General features: G+C 40.6%; 2 protein-coding genes across 3 annotated transcripts in view; both read right to left on the bottom strand.

The window, feature by feature from the left end:
• TP53BP2 (tumor protein p53 binding protein 2) overlaps positions 1 to 27,998 on the bottom strand; it is a 213,890-nt gene that overhangs the window by 103,588 nt on the left and 82,304 nt on the right. The gene's annotated exons all lie outside the window — the stretch shown is intronic.
• On the bottom strand, positions 53 to 27,941 carry LOC145506599 (uncharacterized). 2 transcript variants are annotated; one of them, XM_081491621.1, is made up of 6 exons: positions 27,790 to 27,941; positions 26,317 to 26,458; positions 1,213 to 1,316; positions 876 to 966; positions 573 to 656; positions 53 to 165 (listed from the first exon to the last, which is right to left on the bottom strand). In XM_081491621.1, exons 2-6 carry the CDS (start codon positions 26,417 to 26,419, stop codon positions 149 to 151), a joined length of 399 nt encoding a protein of 132 aa, XP_081347747.1. In that variant the 5' UTR covers positions 26,420 to 26,458; positions 27,790 to 27,941; the 3' UTR covers positions 53 to 148. The 2 variants fall into 2 exon arrangements, with proteins under 2 accessions (XP_081347747.1, XP_081347748.1); XM_081491622.1 differs by having other exon boundaries at positions 27,714 to 27,914.

The raw sequence follows: 27,998 nt of genomic DNA, 5'->3' as shown, positions 1-27,998 counted from the left end.
TACATCATTAGTGGGACATATTCTAAGGACAAAAAGAACTAGAAACATTGAATTTTAATTAATAGATTTATTTTTAGTAGTGGCATTGGTGATACAGCCAAAGCTATTTTGTTTGCATTGTAGGGTAATGAGTAAATTTACTGATGTTTCAGGGAACAGGATTTTCTGTAGGAAAAAGGAGATACAAAAGAGAAAATGGTAAGGCAGGGAAAAAACTTGCAATGTCAGATTTCAATGGTCATGATATACATAATACACAAACATATACATGTACATAGGTACTTTAATTTTGAAACGAAGCAGGACCTTGCCCCCCATGTCCTCTGCCTGCATTTTGCTGTGGAAAACTTTAGTCAAAGAATAAGTTTAATCAGAGACATGAAAACACGCAGAAACAAAGGAAAACAAAGGAGACCAAACAATAATAATGTAGTCATTGAGCATAGTCAAGGACCTTTAGTTCCTTCTCAAGGGCCATAGATAATATTCTGCGTCATATCCTGTGAGCTGGTCTTATAGATACTGAAACCCCAACAGGTGGAGAAGTTAACTACAAGATGACCAGGCTGTACCCACGACATAAGCTGCCACAATTCCAAGAACTGGCCTCGAAGACATGGAAACAAACTGCCCCTGGAAGTGATGATTAACCGCACCTAAAGCAATCAAGATGATGCTGGTCAGACCACCAATGACAGATTTCAAGACAACTGTCAGAGCTGACTGTGCTGTTTCTGCATGGAGCCCCCTCCCTCGGCCTGTAAGAGCTCTTGGCCCACGGTTGTCAGTGGCAGACAGTTGGTCTTTGGACAGACGTCTACCCTCCCCACCAGCTGCCAGCATCTGAAATAAAGCAAACTTTCCTTCCCACCAACCTGGCTTGTTTATTGGCTTTTGAGTGGTGAGCAGCCGGATCCCACTTTTTGGTAATAATTTCACATACTTAATTTCATATAGATTAAAATTCTGCAGGAAAATATGATGGACAAAGACAAAAGACAAGTGAGAAATGAAAGAAAATATTTATGACGCATAAGACAAAGAACTAATTTCTTTAATATTTAAAGAATTCCTCTATATTAAATTTGAAAACGCAATGAAACATAAAGAACAAGAAGAGATATGTAGAATAGATAAATCCGTAGACGGGAGTCAGACTAGTGGTTGCCAGGGACTGCTTGGGGGAAAAGGGAGTGAGGAGTGGCTACTTACTGGGTATGGGACTTCTCTCCAGGATGATGAAAGCATTTTGGAACTTGACAGAGGTGGTGGTCGCACAATATTGGAAATACACCAAATGCCACTGGACTGTTTACCTTAAAATGGTTAATTTTGTGCTACGTGAATTTCACACCAAAAAATTATGTTTTAAAAAGAAAACAAAAGATATTTCTCAGAAGAGAAAAAACAGGTGGCTTCTTAATTTATCAAAAGCTACTTGACCTTACTTACAATGTTAAATATGCAAATTAAAAATTCTGTGGTGGGGGAACTGACAATAGCGACCAAATTTCAAATTCATCTCTCTAACCCAGTAATTCCTCTTCTACACATTTAAACTTGCAAGTGAATGTAAAACATAGATACCAGGATATTCACTGCACTACTATCTATAGTAATGAAAGTGAAAGTCTCTCAGCCATGTCTGACTCTTTTCGACCCCATGGATATACATACAGTTCATGGAATTCTCCAGGCCAGAATACTGGAGTGGGTAGCCTTTCTCTTCTCCAGGGGATCTTCCCAAACCAGGGATCAAACCCAGGTCTCCCGCATTGCAGGTAGATTCTTTACCAGCTGAGCCACAAGAGAAGCCCAAGAATACTGGAGTGGGTAGCCTATTCCTTCGCCAGTGGATCTTCCTGACCCAGGAATCGAACCGGGGTCTCCTGCATTGCAGGTGGATTCTTTAGTAATAGAAGTTTGGAAATAAAATGAATGCACACCCAAAGGAGACTGTTGAATAAATTATGATATAGCCATGCAATGAAATACCATGCAGCTGTTAAAACAATGAGACAGGTCATACATCTTGATATGGATAGATTTCCAAGACATAGCATAAAACTTAAAAATAGGCAGGAAACTAAATCATGTGTATGTAGTTATTCTCAGTATTTAAAAACAAAAGCACATATTTAAATGTATAGTTTTGCTACTCACAGACTTGCAGTGTTGTGCTCCGTCATGTCTGACTCTCTGTGATCCCATGAACTGTAGCCTGCCAGGCTCCTCTGTCCATGGGATTTTTCTCAGCAAGAATACTAGAGTGGGTTGCCATTTCCTCCTCCAGGGGATCTTCCCGACCCAGAGACTGAGCCCAAGCCTCCTTCACTGCAGGCGGATTCTTTACCCCTGAGCCACCGGGGAAGCCCATTTAAATGTATAAATATAAATATATACATGTTTTTAAACATTGACTATATCTGGGGAATATTTTTTTAAAAAAACACAACAACAACCCATGAACAGTGATTGGTTCTGGGGAAAGAAATTGGGAGACTTGGTGAAGGGTGGATACTTTCTTTTTACTTATACTCTATGAATAATTTTGGACTTTATTAACCTATTTGAGAGTAATGAATTATTTACTTTCAAACAGCTTCTTCCTAAGAAAAATGTAACTTAAAACTTTTGATGAAAATTGAAAATCAGGAATATAAGGTGTAAAACATAACATCAACAAAATATTTAAAAAAACAAATAATGTTGGTGCTCAGATTTCCTGTGATGAGTGGTCAGAGCTGGTGAGTCATTTTCAGACAGTTAAGTAGAAAAGAGGTAATTATTGCCAGGGAAAGCCAACTCATGTTACTAAAGAAAGAAAGAAAGATTCAGGCAAAGCAGAAAACATACTATCAAAGATGAAAACCTGGAATTTTCAAAATGGTTCTATCATTCAAATAGTGTCTGAGCACTTTTCCCCAAAGCTGATATGTATCGGCTGAAATACATTTCTTATCCTACCAAATCTTTCAGAAGAAGCAAGTTCACAGTCAATTGAATAGAGAAGGTGGCAGGTCATACATAATGCAGGAAAGGCAAGGGAGTATTTTTCAGCTTCTCAAGATACCAGCAACTTATTTTTTTATCAGGAATTAGAGGCTTCAGGGAAAGCAATACTTGAAAAAAATTTTTTCCTGTAAAGTCACCTGGCTATATATAATGAATTGTAATAAATTGTAAAATCACTTATAATGAATTGCAAAATCATTCTTTTATCCTTTAGTTCTGCTTTGGATCAAAATGCTCATGTTCTTACTTCTGCTATTTATAATAGTGAAAACATGTGAAATGCACTGAGACAATATTTAACTTTCTAAAATGTGTGCATGTAGACAATACTAATTCGAATATGTGAAATAACAATGAATTAAAAACAGAACACCAAATAGTAGATAAACATTTGTTATAATTATATAAGCTTATGTAGAGGAATTGTCGAAGATTTTTTAAAATGAGTGTGGAGGAGTGGAAACAATTTATAAAGAAGTCTTCATTAGGTTTTGGTTGAACAGTTGCTTCAGGTCTCAAGACAGAGTCTATCCATCTGGTCGACATTACGACTGAACAGGGAGGAGCAGATGGGCACAGCAATAGGTCAGTACCAGCAGAGGAGAGAATTTCTCAGTTGGGTTATTGATGTCCCACCTTTGGCACCAAGGGCAGTGCAACTGCCTGTGCACACCCAAGGGAGTTTATGGCCACCTGGTGGCTGCATTGGAGAATTACACTTCAGTTGATTCCTGGAGGTTAGAGGTAGCAAGACAAGCTAAGTAGGACTTGGACTGACCACCACTTTCTGGTCAGCTTTCCATGTGCACAAAAGCACCGTACTGGCTCCTGGCTTAGCATTACTATTTCCTACAAATCTTATTGCTTCCGCTCATCTTCGCCAGGGTTCTCAATCACACCTTTTGTCACCCTCAATCAATACACCTCTCTCTATTATCTTTCCCCTGGAAATGCCACATGTAGGATACATTACTACTGCATATGAGTGATTGAGATTTAGTACGTAACAACAAAAAAACCACCCCCTTTGCCCTAGCACATTCTCTAATTCATCTCCAGAAACACACCAATATATTTTATTATTAAACATAATAAAGTAGCACTTGATTCTCAAAGATAAATACACTTTATGAGGGGGTTGGGAAAATGGATGGAGTGGGAGGTTGGGGTTAGCAGATGGAAGCTTTTATACACAACTCCTGAGCCCACACACCTAGAGCCCATGCTCCACAACAAGAGAAGCCACCACAATTAGAAGCCCGAACACCGCAACAAAGAGCTGCCTGCCCCTGCTTGCAGCGACTCGTGAAAGTCCAGGAGCAGCAATGAAGACCCAATACAGTCAATTTAAAAAAAAAAAAAGAAAGACAGACAGACCTTAAAAAGACAAGGAAAGTCTCTCTGGAAAGGAACTTCTGGATGTTGACACCTGACTACCTCAGCTTTTGCTTGATTACTCTTTCTACTGACCTCAACTTCCCGAAGACTCAGCTTTTCATTCTGCATCATGAAAGTACATGGCTTATAGCAGGACCTCAATAAACATCAGTCCCTTCTCTTCTCATCCACCTGAACTGGCACACTTGTGTAAAATCCAGAAGTATGGACAGGATGGCAAGCACCAGTCACACAGGACATGAAGTTGGGAGAGGTGAGTGTGTGTGTGTGGCAGAGCGGGGCGAGGGGAGTCAGGTCCACTCTTCAGGTCCATCCAGAGCTTTGATGAGTCCCAGGACCTGAGCACACCCTCTCCACTCAAAGGTGGGGAACCCATCAACCCTCTAGTTGATCTTCTCCCAGCCTCAAAGTGTTTCAAATCCTCTTTCCTGAAATCCATCCTGTTACAGCACTACAATTATTTGCTTTATCTGAACTAATTGAAAATCAGAAGGTGTGAACAAAGAGAAACTTGTAAACAGACACACAAAAAACTTCAGAAAACGTACGACAATAGTCTAAGAAGTCCTCCAATTAAGTGGATTCCAACATATTGATTAGTCATTGTTACCTTAGTGTTTACTGTGTTGGTCAATGATCAAAACACCAGAAAGTAGTTGACATCACCAGTAGTTAGTGGGACAAACTGACAGTCTGAGTTTTCCTGACTTCATGCAATTGGCAGTGTGCACCGGCACTTCCGTACTATTCTAGCTGAAAAAAGGCAAATGTGAACCTAGCCGTGGAAAACATAAAATAAACCCACATCAAAAGACATTCTACCAAAGGGACTTCCCTGATGGTCTAGCGGTTAAAAATCTGCCTTCCAATGCAGACGACGTGGGTTCGACCCCAGATCTGGGAAGTAAGATCTCACATGCCGCGGGGCCACTGAGCTGGCCCACCATATCTACTGAGCCCGTATGCTCTAGAGCTCAGGTATTGCAACAAGAGAGGCCCATGGGTGCCACAACTAGAGGAAAAAAGCCTGTGGGGCTCAAGAAAGACCCAGCACAGCCAAGAAAAAAGGATAATGGAGTATGATCCAGCAATCCCAATCCTCGGCATATACTCCGACAAAACTATAATTTGAAAAAATACATGCACCCCTATATTCACAACAGCACCATTGACAATATCCAAGACAGAGAACCAACCCAAATGTCCTTCAGCTGAGGAATGGATAAAGAAGACGGGGTAAACATGTATAATGGAATACTACTCAGCCATCAAAAACAATGAAATAATGCCAATTGCAGCAACATAGATGAACCTAGAGATTATCGTACTAAAGCAAAATAAATCAGAAAGATAAAGAGAAATATACAATATCACTTATATGTGGAATCTAAAATATAATACAATTCAACATATCTACAAAACAGAAGCAGACTCACAGATATAGAGAACAGACTTGTGATTGCCAAGAGGGAGGAGAGATAGGAGAGGGAAGGAATGGGAGTTCAGGATTAGCAGAGGCTAAGTACTATTAAACAACAAGGTCCTACTGTATAGCACAGGGAGCTATATTCAATATTTTGTGACAAACCATAATGAAAAGAATATACAGAAAACTAAGATCATGGCATCCAGTCCCATCACTTCATGGAAAATAGATGGGGAAACAGTGGAAACAGTGACAGACTTTATTTTGGGGGACTCCAAAATCACTGCAGATGGTGACTGCAGCCATGAAATTAAAAGATGCTTGCTCCTTGGAAGAAAAACTATTAAAAAGCGCAGACATTATTTTACCAACAAAGGTCTGTTTAGTCAAAGCTATGATTTTTCCAGTAGTCATGTATGGATGTGAGAGTTCAACTATAAACAAAGCTGAGCGCTGAAGAATTGATGCTTTTGCACTGTGGTGTTGCAGAAGACTCCTGAGAGTCCCTTGCACTGCAAGAAGACCAAACCAGTCAATCCTAAAGGAAATCAGTCTTGAATATTCACTGGAAGGACTGATGCTGAAACTGAAACTTCAATACTTTGGCCACCTGATGCAAAGAACTGACTCACTGGAAAAGACCCTGATGCTGGGAAAGATTGAAGGTGAGAGGAGAAGGAGACGACAGAGGATGAGATGGTTGGATGGCATCACTAAATCAATGGACATGAGTTTGAGTAGACTCCGGGAGTTGGTGATGGACAGGGAGGCCTGGCATGCTAAAGTTCATGAGGTTGCAAAGAGTCGGACACGACTGAGTGACTGAACTGAACTGATATGTATATATACACACACGTATAACTGAGTCACTTTGATGTACAGAAAAAATTAACACAAATTGTAAATCAACTAAACTTCAATAAAATTTAAAAATAAAGTAAAAAGATAATGAGTGGCAATTACTTTAGAAGCCTAAAAGAAAATCTAAGTGCCTTCTGTAAAAGAAAAGTGAAAGTCGCTCAGTCATGTCCGACTCTTTGTGACCCCATGGACTATACAGTCCATGGAATTCTCCAGGCAAGAATACTGGAGTGGGTAGCCATTCCCTTCTCCAGGGGATCTTCCCAACCCAGGGATCGAACCGAGGTCTCCGGCATTGCAGGTGGATTCTTTACCAACTGAGCTATCAGGGAAGCCCTCTGTAAGAGACAGAGTGCCAAAAGTAAACAATGAACATGTTCTCACCTCCCAGAAAGTCTCCTCATACCATCTTTTGGGGAAGATATTGAAAGGAGAAGGAAATGGCGACCCACTCCAGTATTCTTGCCTGGAGAACCCCGTGGACAGAGGAGGCTAGCAGGCTACAGTCCAAAGGGTCACAAGGAGTCGGACACGACTAAGCAACTAAGCACACACACTGAAAGGAAGTAAAAGATAAAAGAACATGAAAAGGAAGTTACAACTTAAGCAAACCACTAAACCATCCCAAATATAGGCAGTTGGTCTGAAAATTCCATTGCTATTTGATCACATTTAAGGCCAATTTTCCTTCCTTTTTTTACTTAATTTTTTCCAAGTCAGTTATTGACCTTTATCTTGAAAAATTCCCTGAAATATTAATTTATTCCCAGCAACAGTGAACAGCAACCCTCACTCATCACTGCCAATGTTGACAGCTTAGATTCTGATCACAAGGAGCAAATGAAAGGCTGAAGGCTCTTCTTGAACTCATTTTCCGTTAACAAAAACCACTGTCTAGACAAATCTTTACCCAGAAAGAATTATCTTTGCTGTAAAAGCAAGATTGTCTAATAGTGTTACCAGAGCTCTCTGCACCTCAGCTTCCTCATCTGTAACCTGCCATGCCCGTTGTATGAATGCCCTAGGGCTGGTGTTTAAAGTGTACTACAAATACTAAGATGAGTTTCCAGTGAAAATTTCAGGACAGTAGGACAACTTGTAGCTGCCCCTTTAAGAATTAATTTCCCTATGGAATCATTTAAAACCAAAAGGGCTCTACAGATTAAGACTGGGTTTAATCCTTTATAGAAGCAAGAAACACGGGGATGGACTTAAATGAAACCTAACCCTTAAGTACTTGCTTAAGTGCCTAAAATGGTTATAAGTCTTTCCTTGAGAGTTTTTAAGAAAATAAATTCCATTTCCTGAGATAGTTCGGGTTTCAAGTGAAGCTGCTACTCAGCAGAGTTCAATTAAATAATCTCTAAAATTTTTTTCCAACCACTGGGTTTTTTCTTTTTAATTATCTTATGTTTGCCTTCCTCTCTCATTGCAAAGATAATCAGAAAGTCTCCTAGGATAAGGTTAGTATATTCAAGTCTTGCCAAAAATGTAAGAAAAGAAACTCTTATTCGATTAGATCGAGAGGAACAATTATACTTCCTAAAATGAGCCTAAGCTAAGAAAATGGAAAGGTTTATAAATAAGAAGGTCAGTACTGCTTTTTTGGTCTCCTTTCATCACTGTGTGATTTACTTTAATAGAAGCCTGTCATTTCAAGCTAGGATGACTCCGTGACCTGGTCATGGCTTACAGGGCATTTCATCTGTGGTCACCATCCTGCGCATGAAGGAATTAATGTTTAGTCTATCCTTGTTACTCACTGACTATTATTCTCTACTGTAACCTCCTGACCCTTGCCCAATCAAAAAGATTGGTGCTATTCTGCTTTTACCTACAGACAAAGAGAAAGGAGAAGATAAAAAACAGGAACTTGCTATTAGGAGTGTTGGTTTACTTCTGATAGTCTGTTTACTTCTGATGGTCAGGAAAAGCTGTTTTGAATTTTGCCCTATCTGTTCCTAAAACTGCAGCATAGGAATTTAAAGTCACAACTGCCCTTTATTTTCCAAGAATGAAATTGCTTTCTCCAGTTGAAATTTAAGGGAATGAATTAAATGGTGTTTCAAGAAGAAGTACTCTGTAATCACAACGTATTATGAGTATCAGGGCTTCTCTGATGGCTCAACAGATAAAGAATCTGCCAGCAATGTGGGAAGCGCAGGAGACACGGGCTCGATCCTTGGGTCAGGAAGATCTCCTGGAGTAGGAAATAGCAACTCATTCCAGTATTATTGCCTGAAAAATCCCATGGACAGAGGAGCCTGGTGGGCTACAGTCCAAAAGGTCACAAAGAGTTGGACACAACTGAGAACGTATTGTAAGTATCACCATAGAGATTTTTCCTTAGTCAGTTAGAAGGAAGTATGACATTTTTCGAATCTATTCTCTAATTCTGTCAGCAGACCCTACCAAGAATCTGATCCCCTCTCTGACCAGGTAGTCACAGTGACAAGTGACTTTCAAGCTTATGCCCATACACACCTAGATTTCTGATTTGCCCCAGGGGGAGGTTTCCATCACAGGGTTCTGAGTGCTGGCCTTTGGGCCTGATGTCCCAATGTGTGTGGATTTGAGACTCTGCCTATCCTTTAACTTGTGATTTGCCCCACCCCCAGCTTCCTGATCTATTCTTGACCTCCAGCAACAGCATATTCCTTAACACTTGTGCTGTTACTGGCAGAATGGTGATTTCCTTGGTTCTTGTCCTCTAGAGGGAAAGAATTCAGATGGGACACTTAGAGCAGTTTCAAGTAGCAAGAGTTGTATTAAGCAAAGTGAAAGTATACTCCCAAAACAGGATGAGAACAGGCTGTCTGGATACCAGAAGGCAACTGGCAATGGGGGTAGAGTAGATTTCTCTGAGTGGTAGAAAATCCCTCCCTCTGTACTGTGTCATTTGATTGACAAGTTGATTGACAGTTTTAGGTTGTATGTTTTCTGCTTGTATGTGGGCATTTATCCATAAGCACCCAAGTGAAAGCCATGGAGGTGGTCAAAAACTGCAATGCTACTTTATTACAAATATGGCATGATGAGCCCCGGGTTACTTTGAGTCACCTTTAAGGTCTTGGTGCACCTCCACCAACCTATGCTGGCGGGTTTTATCTTGTTTGGTCCTGATAAAGCAGGAAATTTAGCAGTCCTGGACCACAAAAAAGGGAGGATCTCTGGGCATGTTTTGATCACCAGGGTGCAGGCTGGGGAGGGGAAGTTGACTCCATCCAGAATGATGCAGGGACCCACTCATGTCTGACTAAATACCTATCAGTTCTACCCATGCAGATCCTTGCCTTCCACCTGATTTTTAATTCTGATTGTTGGGTTCCTGGAAGGCCAGTCCTTACTGTCTGGGAAGGATGGAGATGTTCATAGACTGAAATGGTCAAGACCAGAGTTCATGACAAATAAGCTCAGACCACCCAAGGATTCAGTGATCATACAAATGTCCAAATGAGGGGACATGTGACTTGCTGTAAGGCCTTAGGTTTCATTTATTATATCTATGTGGTTCATTCAGGACTCTAATGAGAGATAGACTTTTCAAACCTAGATCACAGAACAGGGAGCATAGCCCTCAAAATGCACCCTGGATTACACAGCAAAAAATACACAGTCAGGGAATTGCTACTGGGCTGACAGTAGGAGAGAGACTCTATGAAGTACGTAAATTCTGGAAAGCACTTTATCATCGACAAACACAAAAATATTGTATGTAAAATTAGTTTCATTCCATGGGGAAGCTATTATTGTAAATGTTCAAATATGTTAAAGTTCTTACAATAAAAGTAGTCTGGAAGACCAGGAGAAATGCCAGGTGGGGAATTAGAAGGCTTGGCTGGAGGACTTGCTCAGGCACTCATCTGCTGGCTCTCAATTCCTTTGTCTAAAAAGTTAAGGAAGGTGATTCTGAACCATGTTTATAGCACTTCCAGTTCTGAATGATTCTTTGACCTTGAGGTAGAATCACAAGTCTGGAAAGGATCCTGGAAACTTCTTAATTCAACCATACCTTTTAAGACATAAAGGACAGCCTCTCCCCAGCCAGTCCATGCCCTTTTCCAGCAACTCTTATCAGGAGAAAGGTCTTTTTTTTTTTTTTTTAATTAACAAATCTTAGGGTTTTAAAAAAATATTTATTTGTCTCCACCAAGTGTTAGTCATGACACACAGGATATTTGATCTTCATTGCACTATACAGGATCTTTAGTTGCGGCATTTGGAATCTAGACCCCTGACCAGGGATTAAACCCAGTCCCCTTGCATTGTGAGGTAGAGTCTTAGCCACCAGACCATTAGGAAAATTCCAGCATATTTAAGTTTTTAGAATGGTTTCAGGGTTGTAGAAAATTTGAACAGATTAGTCGGGAGAGTTCCCATATCACCTACCCCTTTTTCCCTCCCTACCCATACATGGTTTCTCCTATCTTTAGGTGCTCAATAAATACAAGAAGATGTTCATACCATAGAAGAGGCCTACCAGAATCAGGGGCAAACCAGGCAATGAAGCCATAACCAAAGAAAGATCTTTATCTTGAACAGCCACCTTTCTCTTTGTATTTTCTACCTTCAGTCCAAATCCTTCCTCCTAGACAACATAATCTGAAATTTTAAAAATTTATTTTTTCATTTATTTGGCTGCACCGGGTCTAATTGCAGCATGTGGGATCTAGTTCCCTGACCAGGGATCAGAGGTTGGAGTTTGGAAAACTCATCAGTGGCCACAGGACTGAAAAAGGTCAGTTTTCATTACAATCTCAAAGAAAGGCAATGCCCAAGAATGCTCAAACTACTGCACAATTGCACTCATTTCACATGCTAGCAAAGTAATGTTCAGAATTCTGCAAGCCAGGCTTCAACAGTACATGAACCATGAACTTCCAGATGTTCAAGCTGGATTTAGAAAAGGCAGAGGAACAAGCGATCAAACTGCCAGCATCCATTGGATCATAGAAAAAGCAAGAGAGCTCCAGAAAAACATCTACTTCTGCTTAATTGACTATGCCAAAGCCTTTGACTGTGGATCACAACAAACCATGGAAAATTCTGAAAAAGATGGGAATACCAGACCTGAGAAATCTGGATGCAGGTCAGGAAGCAACAGTTAGAACTGGGCATAGAACAACAAGCTGGTTCCAAATTGAGAAAGGAGTACGCCAAGGCTGTATATTGTCACCCTGTTTAGTTAACTTATATGCAGAGTACATCATTTGGAATGCCAGGCTGGATGAAGCACAAGCTAGAGTCAAAATTGCTGGGAGAAATATCAGTAACTTCATATGCAGATGACACCACCCTTATGACAGACAGCAAAGAAGAACTAAAGAGTCTCTTGATGAAAGTGAAAGAGGAGAGTGAAAAAGTTGGCTTAAAACTCAACATTCAGAAAACTAAGATCATGGCATCTGGTCCCATCACCTCATGGCAAATAGATGGAGAAACAATGGAAACAGTGAGAGACTATTTTTTGGGCTCCAAAATCACTGCAGATGGTGACTGCAGCCATGAAATTAAAAAACACTTGCTCCTTGGAAGAAAAACTATGACCAACCTATATGCTGCTGCTGCTGCTGCTGCTAAGTCGCTTCAGTCGTGTCCGACTCTGTGCGACCCCATAGACGGCAGCCCACTGGGCTCTGCTGTCCCTGGGATTCTCCAGGCAAGAATACTGGAGTGGGTTGCCATTTCCTTCTCCAGTGCATGAAAGGGAAAAGTGAAAGTGAAGTCGCTCAGTCGTGTCCGACTCTTAGTGACCCCATGGACTGTGGCCTACCAGGCTCCTCCATCCATGGGATTTTCCAGGCAAGAGTACTGGAGTGGGGTGCCATGACCAACCTATATAGTGTATTAAAAACAGAAACATTACTTTGCCAACAAAGGTCTGTCTAGTCAAAACTATGGTTTTTCCAGTAGTCATGTATGGATGTGAGAGTTGGATTACAAAGAAAGCTGAGCACCAAAGAATTGATGCTTTTGAACTGTGGTATTGGAGAAGACTCTTGAGAGTCCCTCAGACTGCAAGGAGATCAAACCAGTCAATCCTAAAGGAAATCAATCCTGAATATTCATTGAAAGGACTGATGCTAAAGCTGAAGCTCCAATACTTTAGCCACCTGATGCGAAGAACTGACTCATTGGGAAAGACCCTGATGCTAGGAAAGATTGAAGGTGAGGGGAGAAGGGGACAACAGAGGATGAGATGGTTGGATGGCATCACTGTCTCGATGGACATGAGTTTGAGTAGGCTCCGGGAGTTGGTGATGGACTGGGAAGCCTGGTGTGCTGAAGTCCATGGGGTAGCAAAGAGTCGGACATGATGAGGTGAATGAACTGACTGACATAACTGAGCAGGGATCCAACCTGGACCCCCTGCATTGGAAACTCGGAGTCTTAGCCACTGGACCACCAAGGAAGTTCCCATAATCCAAATTTAATCCCCATTCACATGACAGCTCTTTGCATTTCCCTTCTTACATTCTCTGCCTCAAACTAAGCATTGTTGGTTGTTTCACGCATTCCTTGTTTGCTGAGATTTCAAGTCCCATCTCCACGCATTTCACTCTTGTCTTATTCTGTTCTGTGCTGTCATCATCTTTCTCAAAGGATATGGTAGCGGACATGAGAGCATCCACAGATGAATACCAAAGAGAGAAGGAGCATCTCCTCTCCCTTATTATGAGCATTCTACTTCTGTTAATGCAGCCCACGTATCAATTAGCATTTGAAGAACAGTCATATCACATTATTGAATTACACTGATCTTATAGTCTTTTTCATGTGTATGGGCATTAAGCAACACCTCTTATAGTCCATGTTTAATTAGGATTTTTATTCCAAGGAAGAATCTTAAAGTTTACCTCTGCTGTATTTCATCTAGTTAGTATTGAAAGATTCTACAGCAAAATCTCAAGGCTAAAGGGATCAGTAATGGACCTTCAAGGAAATGAAATAGGTTCCGTGAAGCAAAGAGTTAACTAGGAAGCCTAGTTCAGTGACTTCAAAATTAAGAGGGCAGACTGAACCCTGTGTTTACTTTTACTGCCTCTTAAAACCCCAATAAATCAACAAAATAGGGATTTGGGGTTTAAGCCACAAACTCATAAAGATAAAAAGAATGGAGAGGCCATGACAGTAGTAAAATTTGGGCATCTGAAAAGCTGATGGACAAGTGGTAGTTCAGGGCATCAGAGAAAGCTAGATCCTAAGCCAGCAGTGGGAAATATGCAGTTTGATGTGTACCCCCAAAGTCCTAAAAGGTTCCAAAATTGATGCTTGAGGTTCTACTGGAAGTGAGGAGGAAGGTGGGCCCAAACAGCTGATTGAATGAAAGTTGCTATCTAACTTTCATAGATTGCCCCTTTCCCACCCTATTAGTAGGAGATGTATTATCTGGACAGTAAGGCACCATATAAGGTTGGTATACTGTTTTCAGAGGATTAAAGGGAATATTTTCAGCTCAGCATCATTTTTATTTTATCATTCTTATAGACAAAATGTTAGCGGCTTCTTCTCAAAAGAATCCAACTACTCCAAGAGAAAAGATCCAAGAATTCAGACTTGTGTTCCTCAGAAACATGCCTCAGCTAGATCATCATAGGTGAAGTCCACAAGCAAGCCTTACCCACATACTCAGAACTTCCAAACAACCTGCAAGCGTGACTCTCTAAAATATAAGAAGACTTTTAAGGCTCACCATGCACCTGAGGAAAATCCCCAGCATGAAAAACAGGTCACAACAAACACACACACACATAAAACTTAAAGGGAACAAAAATTGCTGAGATAAAACATTGCAAAACAGTAATTAATAACCTCAGAAACTCAAGAAGATATTGCATTCATGAAATAAGAATATTTAGAGACCATTAGCAGAAATGAAAATCTCAAAAGGTTTAGAAGATCAAGTTGAAGAAATTTCTCAGGAAGTAGAGAAAAATGATCAAAAGATGGAAAACATGAGTGTAGAGATAAGAAAATAAAAAAGATCATTCAAGAATGTCTAATATTTGAATAGTAAGAGTTTCTATAAAGAAAGAATGGGGGCAGGGGAAATGGAAGAGAGGGAATCTTCGTAGAAACAATTCAAGAAAATTTCCTGGAACTGAAAGGCTTAAGTTTTTAGATGGAAAGCATTCATCCAATGTCCAGCACACTATCCGAAAATAGAACCACAGAAAAACATATCAACATGACATTTCAGTTCACTGGTGACAAAGAGAACTCATAAAAGATCTCATAAAACAGGCCATATATAATCAGGAATCAGAATGTCTAGAAAATAGAAGAAAATGGAGCATTGCTTTAAAAATTCAGAAGGAAAATGATTTTCAACCCCAAATTCCATCTCATGTATCAATTACATGTAAAGGTAAAATAAAGATATTTTTAGATATGAATGGGCCCTAAATTTTCCTTCCTATCTACAGTTTCTCAGGAAGCTCCTGAAGGAATGAACACCACCAAAACAAGGAGCCAACCATGGGAGAAAAAGTCACAAGAAACAGAAGTTCCAACTCAAGAGGAAAGCAAAGGATCTCCCTAGAATGATGGTGAAGAGATAATCCAGGAAGACCAACTTGCAGCCAGCACAGAGAGCAGTCAAGTCAGATAGGAGCAAGTTGGAAAGCTCAGGGAAAGAATTCTTCAAGAAGATAAAAATGACAGATGAGGTTGCAGGTGTTAAGAGAAGATTTAGACAATTGTGGAAAATTTGTGGCTGATTTATTATAAGTATAAAGAAAACCAAGGAACAACAACAATTTTTTAAAAGACAATTATTATTAACCTCAGGGAAAACAAAAAAGTTCTGCAAGAAAGGGTAAATAATCATAGTATGCTACCTGGTCCATTTGTGAATAGTATTTATGAAGTTACAATAGTGAACACACAGAATCATCCTCTAACCTAGATGGGATGGGGTGATGGGATATACATGTATATATATATGTAAGTGTGTGTGTGTGTGTGTGTGTGTGTGTGTGTGTGTGTGTGTGTGTGTATGGTAGCGGAGGGCAGTGGTGAAAGAGAATTAAATCTTTATCTTTCACGGAAGGAATCAACAGATAATGTCTAAAATGGAAATACCAAGAAATAACAATATGAACAGTATCTTGAATGACAACATGTAGAGATAGGAAGATATATATTAAAAGAAGCAGCTTAAAGATTTGAAGGTTGTTGTCTCTAAAGAAAGAAACAGGATGCAGAAGAAAGCAGTATTTTTTGTCACAAGCCCTGAAGAATTGATTCTTTATGTGCACAAAAACTGTAATAAAAATAAAAACTACTTGAAATCAGAATGAATAAATGAAGAGGAAAAAAGGCAATTGAAAAAGCTGTTTAGCTTTGCTAAGAAAATCCTTCCATGATGAGTGAAAAGGGAACAGGACTCATCCAATACTTCAAAGCCAAGTGGAAAGGAACCAGAAGTGAAGCAAAGGAATAAGGACCACCACTTGAACATATAATTGGATTTGAAAGAAAGAGGACAGAGGTCAGTCACCAAGGATGGTCAATTTCACCTTCTTGATTTTATTCACTTTTATCCAACCCCATTCCTGCTGTCCAAACAAGGCAAACTGCTTCACTCTCCCAGGCCCCTGCAACAGCCTTCCTGCCTCGAGCTTTAGTCCCTTCTAGTCTACCCTCTACAGAGCGGCTGCATGGCTCTTTCTAAACTAGAAGTCTGATCAGATCATTGCCCTGATGACGTTTTAACAGCCTTTCATTGTTTTAGCAAAATACCAAGTAATCTGATAGGAACTATATATTTTTCAACAGCCTCTTCAGCTTCATTTCCCTCCATATGAAAACGTTTTCTCCATTTTACCCTGCTGTCTTTCCACTGAGCTTTCACACTCTTGCCCCTTTTCCCCTGCCTAATTTCTGCACATGCTTCAGGATGTGGTTGTGCAAAACACCCCCTGACCTCCTAAACCAGGGTGGTTTCCCCTACTGGGAGTTTCTCTCACACACCATTGAAACATTCAGCACATGTATTCCAATTTCTAGAACTCTCCCACTAGACAGTAAGCTCTACCAAAGCTGAGATAATATCTGTCTTAATTCCCCCATTCATCATGACTCAACTTGTTGCAAATGATAGGTTTCCAGTTCCAACCAGCTAGCAGGAATGGGGATTTATTGGCTGACAGGTGCCCAGGAGTGGAATAGGTCTCAACTACAGAGAGAGTTCTCAACTAGCATCCTCTTCCTCTATCTGCAGATTCCCTCTGTGAGTTGGTCTTATTCTCTCCTACTATAGGAGGAGGTTTCTCCACATCGGGATTCAAAATAAGGGATAAGTCTTCTTTCCTGGCTCAAGAGAAGAATCCTGGCAAAGACCCAGATTATCCTTGCTTGAGATGTATACCCATCCCTGAACAAACGAAGAAAGTACTCTGGCCAGGCCTGAGTTATTGTGGCCAAAGAGATTAGGCCAGGCCTGGATGTGCTACAAGAAGACAGAAAGGAACACCTGCCACTGAATTTCGCTGTAGGTGCTCATGCTGTGTCCCACTGTGTGCGGTGTCCTGGCTCATCAGACCTTTTCCATGGAGTAGCTTGAGCCATAATCAAATGGCTGGTGGTAAAATTGAACAGAGCCTCGACACTCAACAAGCTAGGACTGAAGGCAGCCAAAAAACCCAGCCTCGAAAGACCCTAGTTCCAAGAACATTTGGGGGAATTTTTGATCTTGGGATAGAGGAACATGAAATAATTCCCTTGAAGTTGAACTAGTCGAAGAGAAAGAGAAAAAATAAAGAAAAATAAAAGCCAAAACCAATAGTCAATGGCAAAGCAGAACAATTTCAATAATTGCCCAAGGCTGGAACAACTGTTTCACTGGCTGACAATGCCACATCTCTTGACTTACCTCTAAGTAGAAGAATGGGTGTTTTTGTGGCTTCCTTAGAGAGGTCATTCTTGTACCATAATTAGTTTCCTTTTTGTTTGGTTGTAGGTTACTTAGAATCTAGCTTATTAAAAAAATTAGGTAGCATGCTACTATAATATGCTCAGAGAGAAACTAAACAGTGTGTGTGGTTTTCTTTACTTCTCATAAAAAGGGATTTCTACTGACTGGGGAAAAAAATTATCCAAGGGGAAAAGGAGTACCATACCCTGGTATGTTAAAATAACATTATGAAATTCTCTGTGTCAAAAGAATGACATCCAAAGTATGTATTTTGAAGCCAACGTTTTGCAAAGTAAAGAATATTATGCACTATGTAAATACTTAGAGGAAGTTAGATTTGTTTTTTTCAAGCTACAGAGATGAAGGTTGCACCGCTGGCGATAACTCTGTGATATGAGGATGTGCCAAGCTTTTTGATAGAAACCATTTATTACAAGAGTTTAAAATGCTGTCATAAAATAACCCATGAATACGGAACGACTAACCAGCAATCAGCTCTTGATAATGCTAAGAACACGTTATTTTTCACTGGAAAAGGAAAGATGGTTCTTTCTCTAGCCTGTTAAGTATATTGATGGCTTTTTAGCAAAAGTTTATTATTGTGAATCTCTTTCTCTTGAAAAGCTTATTTCTGACATTTGTCACCTCAGCTCTTTGGGGAGATCATTATACTGCTGGGTTCTTAAGCTTGTGTTATAGGGAATGAGAGCCTAGGAAGATTAAGCCATTTCTCCTCGGTCACTGCTATGGGGACTGACTGAAACCATGTCCTTGGATGGCGGCAGCTCTCTGTGGCAACCTCAAATTTTGACCTTCAGTGACATTTCAGAAGTCCTGGTAAGTATTTCAATGTAAATGGGAAGAAAAATAACTTGAGTTTTAGCATTCCCAAGCCTAAAGCAGATCTTTCTGGATCCTCACATACATCTCAATTTTCAACATTTTGCTCAAATTTTCAAAATTTTGCTCAAATTATTTGTTCAAAATAATGCTGCATATATTTCCAAAAACCCTGAGCATGAATAGGTTTGATAAATAATGAGCAGTCACCCACCGATTTTTATAAGTGGAAATGGGCCCAGAGGTTATTCACCCATTCTTGAATATTTATAGAGCAACAGCTGTGTGTGTGTGTGTAGCGCTATCAAATGCCAGCATCACAAAATCCCAGCTAGTAAGGGTCCTTCAGGCCAGTGTAGAAAGAGGACAATCACATACGCAAAATGAAATAATAGTATAGGGTCATGCATCATTAAGGGCTTGCCTGGTGGTTCAGACGGTAAAGAGTCTGCCTGCAATGCAGGAGACCCACGTTCAATCCCTGGGTCAGGAAGATCCCCTGGAGAAGGAAATGGCAACCCACTCCAATATTCTTAACTGGAGAAATCCCATGGATGGAGGAACCTGGTGGGCTACACCCCATGCAGTTGCAAAGAGTCGGACACGACTGAGGGACTAACACACACATGCGTCATTAAATGACAGGCAGGAAGTAGCTAGTAAATTTCCGAGGGAGGAGGGACCCTTGACAATGGGGAGGGAGGTACCCTTGAGAATGGGCGGGTATCATTACCCAGCGGAACCTGGCCACCTGTGTGTGCAAATCCACTCCTCCATCTGCCACCCCTACGACCAGAAACAGGTGACTTTACCTCTATTTGTCTCGGTTTCCTGATCTGCAATGAGCCAAGGTTGGGATGGGGATAATGCGGAAGCAAAAAATTGATAATTTACCTTGTTTTCAACATAATTCTGTACTTTACATTCCATACTCAGATGAACAAAAAACACTTTGAATCTGAGATAAACCAAAAATAAGTCTGATTCTGCCCCCAAATAACAAAATCTTGACTATTTCCCATAAACTCCCTTTAAAAAAGTGGTATTCTCTCATTTCATGCAATGCTGTTGTCTGAAGAAAGATCATAACTTTTGAGAATATGATAATCATGCAAGAAAGTTGTTTTTATATAGTCAACAGATATGTAATCTTGATAACCTTGGTAACTTTTAGGTTTTATCCCTTTAAATCCTGTGTTTGGGTTTGCTGAGCCAGACCTGCTTAAGTTTGCCTCTCCTGCATTCTTTGTAAGTGAATTTTTTCTTTCCTTTTTGAAATGCTCCTCTCCCTGAGCCTTCATATGACAGTAACAATAGGCTTTACCTCTAAAAGCTATTGTAAGGATTGAATTAATATTTATAAAGCACTTAGCACAATGCTAGCCTTTTGTTCAGTGATGAAGTGGAGTCATATGTTAAGTTTTCCCAGAGAGGAGGAGACTTTACCTGGTCCAGAAAAATGAGGAAGATTTAGATGGAATAGGGAATGTGAAAGTAAAAGTCACTTAATCATGTCCGACACTTTGTGACCCCGTGGACTGTACAGTCCATGGAATTCTCCAGGCCAGAATACTGGAGTGGGTAGCCTTTCCCTTCTCCAGGGGATCTTCCCAACCCAAGTCTCCTGCATTGCAGGCAGAGTCTTCACCAGCTGAGCCACAAGGGAAGCCCAAGAATACTGGAGTGGGTAGCCCATCCCTTCTCCAGCGAATCTTCCCAACCCAGGAATTGAACCGGGGGTCTCCTGCATTGTAGGAGGATTCGACATAAGGGCAAAAATGTCATAGGTGACATAGTGGTCATAGGTCAGCGGTCCTCAACCTTTTTGGCACCAGGAACCAATTTCATGGAAGACAATTTTTCCACGGACTGGGGATGAGAGGGCTGGTTTCAGGATGATTCAAGCTCATTACATTTATTGTGCACTTTATTTCTAATCTAATGCTGCCACCAATCTGACAGGAGGTACTGGTCTAAGGACCTGAGGTTGGGAACAACCGCCATAGGTGAACCCCATAGGAGATTGGGTTCCCCGACTGAGGAACTCTGAGTAACTTTGTTGGAATGGAACAAAGGATTCACTTTTAGTGTGGTAAGAGAGATAACGCTGCTGGGAGTATCAGTTGTGAATTACAAACCAAAGGGCACAGTCTTATTGGCAAAGATGATAGAGTTAGTGACATTGTTTATGATCAGTGACATGACTACACTCTGCTATAAGAAGTCCTTTCTTCCAAAAATGCCTTTGGAAGCCAAAGTCCCTGTTAGTCCTGAATTACTGTTTGAATTTTATCTTGACTGTGCGAGCTGCCCTGTGCCTTTGCTGAAGATGAAGCAGACCATTGCTTCCTGCCCACTCCCTCCAAATCCTGCAATACCAAAATCTGCTGTTTCCTGGCAACCTGATCAGAGGTCAGAATTGAAGCTATTTTGTAAACCCAATTAGAGAAGCCACAATTAGCTTCTTTATTATGTCCTAATAGCATTTTTTCTGCCCATCTTATTTAAAGTCAAACCACTTCAGCATATCATACAATTTCTGCTAGCATGTTGTGAGCTGTGCAACATTCATTTCAGTACAGGTTCTAGAACTCCCCTGCCACTGACCACGACACTAATCAAGAAGCTGAATTCACGTATGGACCAGTCTAGAGAATATGACTAATACTGTGAACTGTGAGTCTGAAGCTTAATTTCCTTTTTGCTTCTACATTTTATTTGCTTCCTTCTTAATTCAATTGTCTAATTTTTTTTTTTTTTTTTAAATCACAGCATCATGTCCTGGAAACAAAGAGTTTTTTTCAATTTTCTGTCAGTTAAAATCTCTGCCAGTTAAAAAATCTTTGCCTTTTTCAAAATCTTTGGCCCTACCTGAATCTTCTCATCTTTGGAGTTTTCTGTCTTGGCTAAGGAGTCCATAAACTTTGTGAATGTGTGTTAATCAATATAACCATTTATCAATAGCTCTGGAGGAGGAAATGGCAACACACTCCAGTATTCTTGCCTGGAAAATTCCATGGACAGAGGAGCCTGGAGGGCTACAGTTCATGCGGTCACAAAGAGTTGGACATGACAGAGTGACTAAGCACACACATTTATCTATAGCAGTTTTGATTTACATATTGGCTAGATTAAATAATTTACCATGGTATTGGGAAAAGAGCATTGAGTTCTTGTCCTGACCTTGACATTGGCTCATTGCATGCTCTCAAGCAAGACACCTACATACACTAAGCCTGATTTTTCTCATCTGTAAAACAAGAAGGTTGAACTAGACTAGACAATACCTAAAGTCCTTTCCAGCATTAAAATTTCACAATCCACGACCTCATGTTCATCTAATCAATCAAGATGTTCTAAGACAAGTAACCTTACTTTGTGGGTTACACTGACTGTGATCAAAAACTTCTGGCAAGGCTGCCAATGTTCTCTGCCTCCTGGGGTTCACATGCTTATGCAGCCCTCTCCCTTCCAGTGCAGGCTGAACCTTCCGACTGCTTTTAAGCAACAGAATATAGCAAAAGTGATGGGATGTCATTTCATGATTAGGTGCAATACTGCAATGCAATCTGACACTAACCACCTGGCGTGACTGCAGAGTCCACAGATTTAAGGGCACAGACCCCAGCGAGATTGTCTACACTTTAGATGCCAGTCACAAGTTTGGGCATCCCCAAGCCACTGGTCCTTCTGAGCAACTGGCTCCAGATCCTAGGATTCACAAGACCCTCTCAGGTTCAACAATTCATTAGAACAACTCACAGCACTCAGGGAAGTGCTCTACTTACAATTACAGTTTTACTGCAAAGCATACAAATGAGGACCAGGCAAATGCAGAGACATACAGAACAAAGTTGGGGGAGGGTCCCAGATGCAGAGCTCTCATGTTCTCTCCCTATAGAATCAGGACACAGTAACCTTTGGTTCATCAAGGTGTTCACTAACAAGGAAGCTCACTGAGCTTCAGTTGCCAAAGTTTTTATTGGTATTTCATTGCCTGTGCTGGGTTGATCTAATCATCAGCTGAACTCAGTTTCCAACCCCTTTGTCTCCCTAGAGATTGAGCTGAAAGTTCGAACCCTCTAATCTGACTTTCCATCCTGAGTCACCTCATGAACTCAGGTATGGTCGAGGGTCCCACCATGAATAACAAAGACATTTCTATAACTCAGGAAATTCCAAGGCTTTAAAGGTTATCTTCCAGGAAACAGGAAAAAAGATCAGACAGAGTATTATACATTAGGTTACAAAAGATGTGACTTTCATCTTGCTAGCAGAACAACTCTATTACTGGGTTTTTTAAAAAATATTTATTTATTTAGCTGTACTGGGTCTTAGCTGCAGCACATCGGGTCTATGACCTTCACTGTGGCATGCAGGATCCTTTTTTTTTTTAAGTTGTGGCAGGCAGGATCTTTCGTTGGGGCATGCAAACTCTTTGTTGCAGCATGTGGGATCTAGTTCCCTGACCAGGGATTGAACCTAGGCCCCCTAGGCCTAAGGAGTGCAAAATCTTAGCCACTGGACCACCAGGGAATTCCTATTACTGGTTGTGATGAAGCAAATGGCAAAGTACCGAGGGAGGCCTCAGTCCAACAAGCCTTGAAGAACTGTATCCAAATTATTAGAGAAATGCATATCAAAACTACAGTGAGCCATGGCCATCATCAAAAAGTCTACAGATAATAAATGTAGACTTGGAGAGGGTGTGGAGAAAAGGGAACCCTCCCTACAGTGTTGGGAGGAATGTAAATTGGTGCAGCCACAATGGAAAATGGTATGGGGGTTCCTTAAGAAACTAAAAATAGAGCTACTATATGATTAAGAAATCCCACTCCTGGATGTATATCTGGAAAAAGACTACAACTCTAATTTGGAAGGATACGTGCACTTCAGTGTTCACAGCAGCATTATTCACAATATTCAAGACATATAAACAATTCAAGTGCCCATCAACATATGATTGGTTTAAAAAAATGTGTACATATGTATATAATGGAATGTTACTTGGCAATACAAGAGAATGGAATAATGCCATTTGCAGCAACATGGATGAGTCTAGAGAGTATCATACTAACTAAAGCAAATCAGACAGAGTTGGACAAATACTATATAATATCACTTACATGTGAACTCTAAAAAGTAATATAACTGAACTTATTTACAAACATAAACAGACAGACTCACAGACATAGAAAATAAACTTATGGTTACCAAAGGGGAAAGAGGGGAAGGGATAAATTAGGAGTATGGGATTGGCAGATACACACTACCATATATAAACTAAACCATGAGGATTTACCATATAGCACAGGGAACTATATTCAGTAACAACCTATAATGGAAAAGAATAAAAAGAAAAGACAGATAGACATACATATAGACATATGATAATAATCATTTTGCTGCACACCTGAAACTAATGCAAAATTGTAGATCAGTTATACTTCAATTTTTTAGAAAAGCCCAAAAGAACAACAACCAGGTGTGTGAGGCTGGAACCTGATGCCTCCCCAGTTGAGCCTTCAGATAGCACCCTGATTTCTGCCTTGTAAGAAAGTCTGAAGCAGAGAACCAATGAAGTCCATCAGAGATTCCTGACTCTCAGTAACTATAAAATAATAAATATGTATTGTTTTAATCTGCTAAATTTGAGGATAATTTGTTACATAAGAGTGCACGTAACTAATACACTGATTATGTTGTGACTAAAAGACAGTGATGCCCTGGACACAGAGAACCTAGAAGATTAAAGCAAACAAATGGTTTCCTGAATAATAATAGTAAATGAAAACAAATTTAGATGAATCAGCTTAAGCAGAAAACTACTGGCATAAAGAAGTTAAATGACTTCCCTTAGATCAAACAGGAAGTACCCCAGTGGCCAGAGTCCAGAACCAGTGCCTTAAAACACTAACACTTCCAATAAAAACTCAAACTGCAAAACCACAAGAAAACTGCCCAAGGTCCCTTACTAGCAAAGCATTTCTCCCCCTCAAGTTTTTAATTAGTTTACTTATACGCCTTGTTTTCAAAAAGGATACAGCATGTCTCAATACTCCTACCTATCCTGTAATAAAATAAAATCAAGTGAGGAAATCAGAATGAAGAGACAATCAGGGTATAAAAAGTAGAAGGAAGCTAGGAGGGCTTATTCACTGGGTAGAGCCACTGGGAGTCACAAATTCTGAGCTCAAGATTCTAGAATGGAAGAAAAAATGTGATCAATTACATGATGCGCAGTACTCTCAGAAATTTAAGGCAATCTGTTGCACAGGAAAAGAACAACCATTCCCGGTTAAAACCAGAGAAAACCTTTTTCCTGCAGGCTCTCACAAAGGAAATAGTGTGTGATATAGTCATCAACAGCCACAGAAACATCTATAGGAACTAAAATAACGTTATCCAGCTCCCTGCTGATGGCTCAACACAGGCACAGATTTTATAGTAACTAGAAAAACGAATCAATGTCTAGCTTCTCTTTTTTTTTCCTTCCTCAATATTTTTTTTTATTCCTCCTACTCTAATACCTGCTCTTTGGTAATTTGAACATTAGCGAAAAAGCTATAAAATCTTGGGCTGAAAATGAAACTTAGTACAAAGTCATTCTGACAATTACTGTCATAAAGGAGGAGGAGGAAGAAAAGGAGGATGTTCCTAAACAACATTTACTTATTCCCTAAATAAATCAACTGCTTCTTTCCTTTTGACAAACTAACCCTCCTCCACAGCTACTGCCCTTGTAAGCTGCCCTCCCACTAGTCAGAATTTCAATGTTCTATTATAACACATTAGATTCCAAAAGGTATACATTCTTCTTTTGCAGCTGCAATATGATACTTTGTAACTTCTTTGCTATAAAAACTAAATCCCACAACAGCCCAGCTGGGAATGCCCTGCCTGTATAACTACCTGAAGTCTCTGGTAAACCTATTTGAATGCTCATTATTTCCTGGATCCCAATGACCTTATAAATGAGCTATTACGTGATTATGGAAGAACTATTAAAAATAATATCAGGAAGCCAAGGGATATAAAACAAAGATATGAATAATTGCTTTGGTCTGTGATCATTAAATGTTTGGCACCCATAAAAGGCCAAGCTCTTTAAATGAGGCAGGATGAGGCAAAAGGCTGTACAACTCTTCCCAGAATGTCCTCTGGCAGATCAATGCCAATGGTTAGTCATCTAATTTCCATGTGATTGTTAGAACAGACAAGTAATGGGACTTCTCTGTCAGTTAAGCAGGTAGGACTCTGCGCTTTCACTGCCGTGCATGCATGCATGCCAAGTCGCCTCAGTTGTATCCAACTCTTTGCAACACTATGGACTGTAGCCTGCCAGGCTCCTTTGTCCCTGGGATTCTCCAAGCAAGAATACTGGAGTGGGTTGCCATTCCTGACCCAGGGATTGAACCCGTATCTCTTACATCTCCTGCGTTGGCAGGTGGGTTCCTTATAACTAGCACCATCTGAGAAGCCCACTGCCATGGACCGGGTTCAGTCCCTGGTTGAGGAACTAAGATCCTACAAGCTGCCCCCATAGCCAGGAAAAAAAAAGGAAAAATAGACAAGTGATGCTCAAAGGTAAGGACCATTCTCTTCTCCTACCCCACCCCCAAGATGGGAAATTCTCAAAATTTGGAGAGGTGAACTATGTAATTTAAAATCACATTATAATGTTGCAATATAATTTTACATTGGAAAAAAGGAAAGTTTTTCCTTTTTGATACGTTTTTGATACATCTGAAAATAATGCTCAACAAGGTCTTCTTGGCTGCAGAGAATACAAAGAAGCAGCGTTTCTCACAGTCATAAGAAAGCAGGAGACAGGGGTCATGCCTCGCTATAGACTTACCCTGCAAATCAGGACAGGATCTGAGATTTCCATCGTTATCAAAGAGGACACAGACTAAAAGTTGAGAAACCTTGTGCCAGACAGTGGACCATGTCTGATTCATCTTCCTCTGCCCAGCGCTTATGATTCCATTTACACAAACCTACAGGACAAAAACATCACTTTTACTTTTCCCTTTCATGCACTGGAGAAGGAAATGGCAACCCACTCCAGTATTCTTGCCTGGAGAATCCCAGGGACGGGGGAGCCTGGTGGGCTGCCGTCTATGGAGTCTCACAGAGTCGGACACGACTGAAGCGACTTAGCAGCAGCAGCAGCAACAGGACAAAAAAAAAAAATCCAATGTGTCATGATAGAATGCATCTCAGTGGTTGCCTAGAGCAAGGGGCATGAGGAGTGGGGATTGACTGGGAAGGGGTACAAGGAAATCTTTGGGGGTGATGAAAATGTTCAGTACCTTTCTTACTTTAATTCAAAAATACTTCACTAGGACTTCCCTGGTGGTCCAGTGGCTATGACTTCATGCTGCCAATGCAGGGGGCCTAGGTTCAATCTCTGGCCTGCAACTAAAGATCCCACATGCTGCAACTAGGAAAAAAAAAAAAAAGATCCTGCATACCCCAACTAACATCTGGCCAAATAAATAAACGAACAAACAAACAAAAATACCTCACTGATCAAAAATGCTAACCATCATCTGACAGTGCAGAGTTGCCACAAACCTTCAGGTTATGGGGAAAAAAATGCAGTATCTGTGAAGCACAATAAAACAAAGCCCAATAAAACTAGGTATTCTTGTACTGCTGCTGCTGCTGCTGCTGCTAAGTCGCTTCAGTCGTGTCCGACTCTGTGCAGCCCCATAGACGGCAGCCCACCAGGCTACCCCGTCCCTGGGATTCTCCAGGCAAGAATACTGGAGTGGGTTGCCATTTCCTCCTCCAGTGCATGAAAGTGAAAAGTGGAAGTCAAGTCGCTGACATTTTGTTTATCCATTCATTTATCAGTAAGGCTTCCCTGGTGGCTCACACAGTAAAGAATCTGGCAGCAAAGCAGGAGACCCAGGTTTGATCCCTGGGTCAGGAAGATACCCTGGAGAAGGGCATGGCAACTCAATCCAGTATTACTGACTGGAGAACCCCATGGAATGAGGAGCGTGGTGAGCTACAGTCCATGGGGTCACAAAGAGTTGGACATACTGAGCAACTAACAACACTTCATCAGTAGACACTAGTATTCCTTATCTTGGCTATTGTTAAAAACAAAATAGATGCAAAAAACATGGGAGAGGATATATCATTTTGAACTAGTATTTTCATTTTCTTTGGCTGAACAGTCAGAAGTGAAATTGCTGAATTATTGGATAGTTCTATATTTAATGATTTGAGGAACCTCCATACTGTTTTTCATAGTGGCTGCATCAAGTTACACTCCCACCAATGGTGCAGTAGAGGTGACTTTTCTCCACATCCTCACCAGCACTTGTTACTTCTTGTCTTTTTGATGACAGCTATTCTGACAGGTGTAAGGTGACATCGTATGGTGGTTTTGATTCATATTTCTCTAATGGTTGGTAATGTTGAGCATATTTTCCTGTACCTATGGGCCATCTATGGACAGGGAAGCCTGGCATGCTGCAGTCTATGAGGTCACAAAGAGTCAGACATGACTGAGCGACTGAGCTG

The sequence above is a fragment of the Giraffa tippelskirchi genome, chromosome 5 (assembly GCF_054371585.1).
Source record: "Giraffa tippelskirchi isolate mGirTip1 chromosome 5, T2T-mGirTip1v1.2.pri, whole genome shotgun sequence".
NCBI lineage: Eukaryota > Metazoa > Chordata > Mammalia > Artiodactyla > Giraffidae > Giraffa > Giraffa tippelskirchi.
The sequence above is the reverse complement of the archived record's forward strand: the minus strand, read 5'-3'. Positions and strand labels throughout refer to the sequence as shown.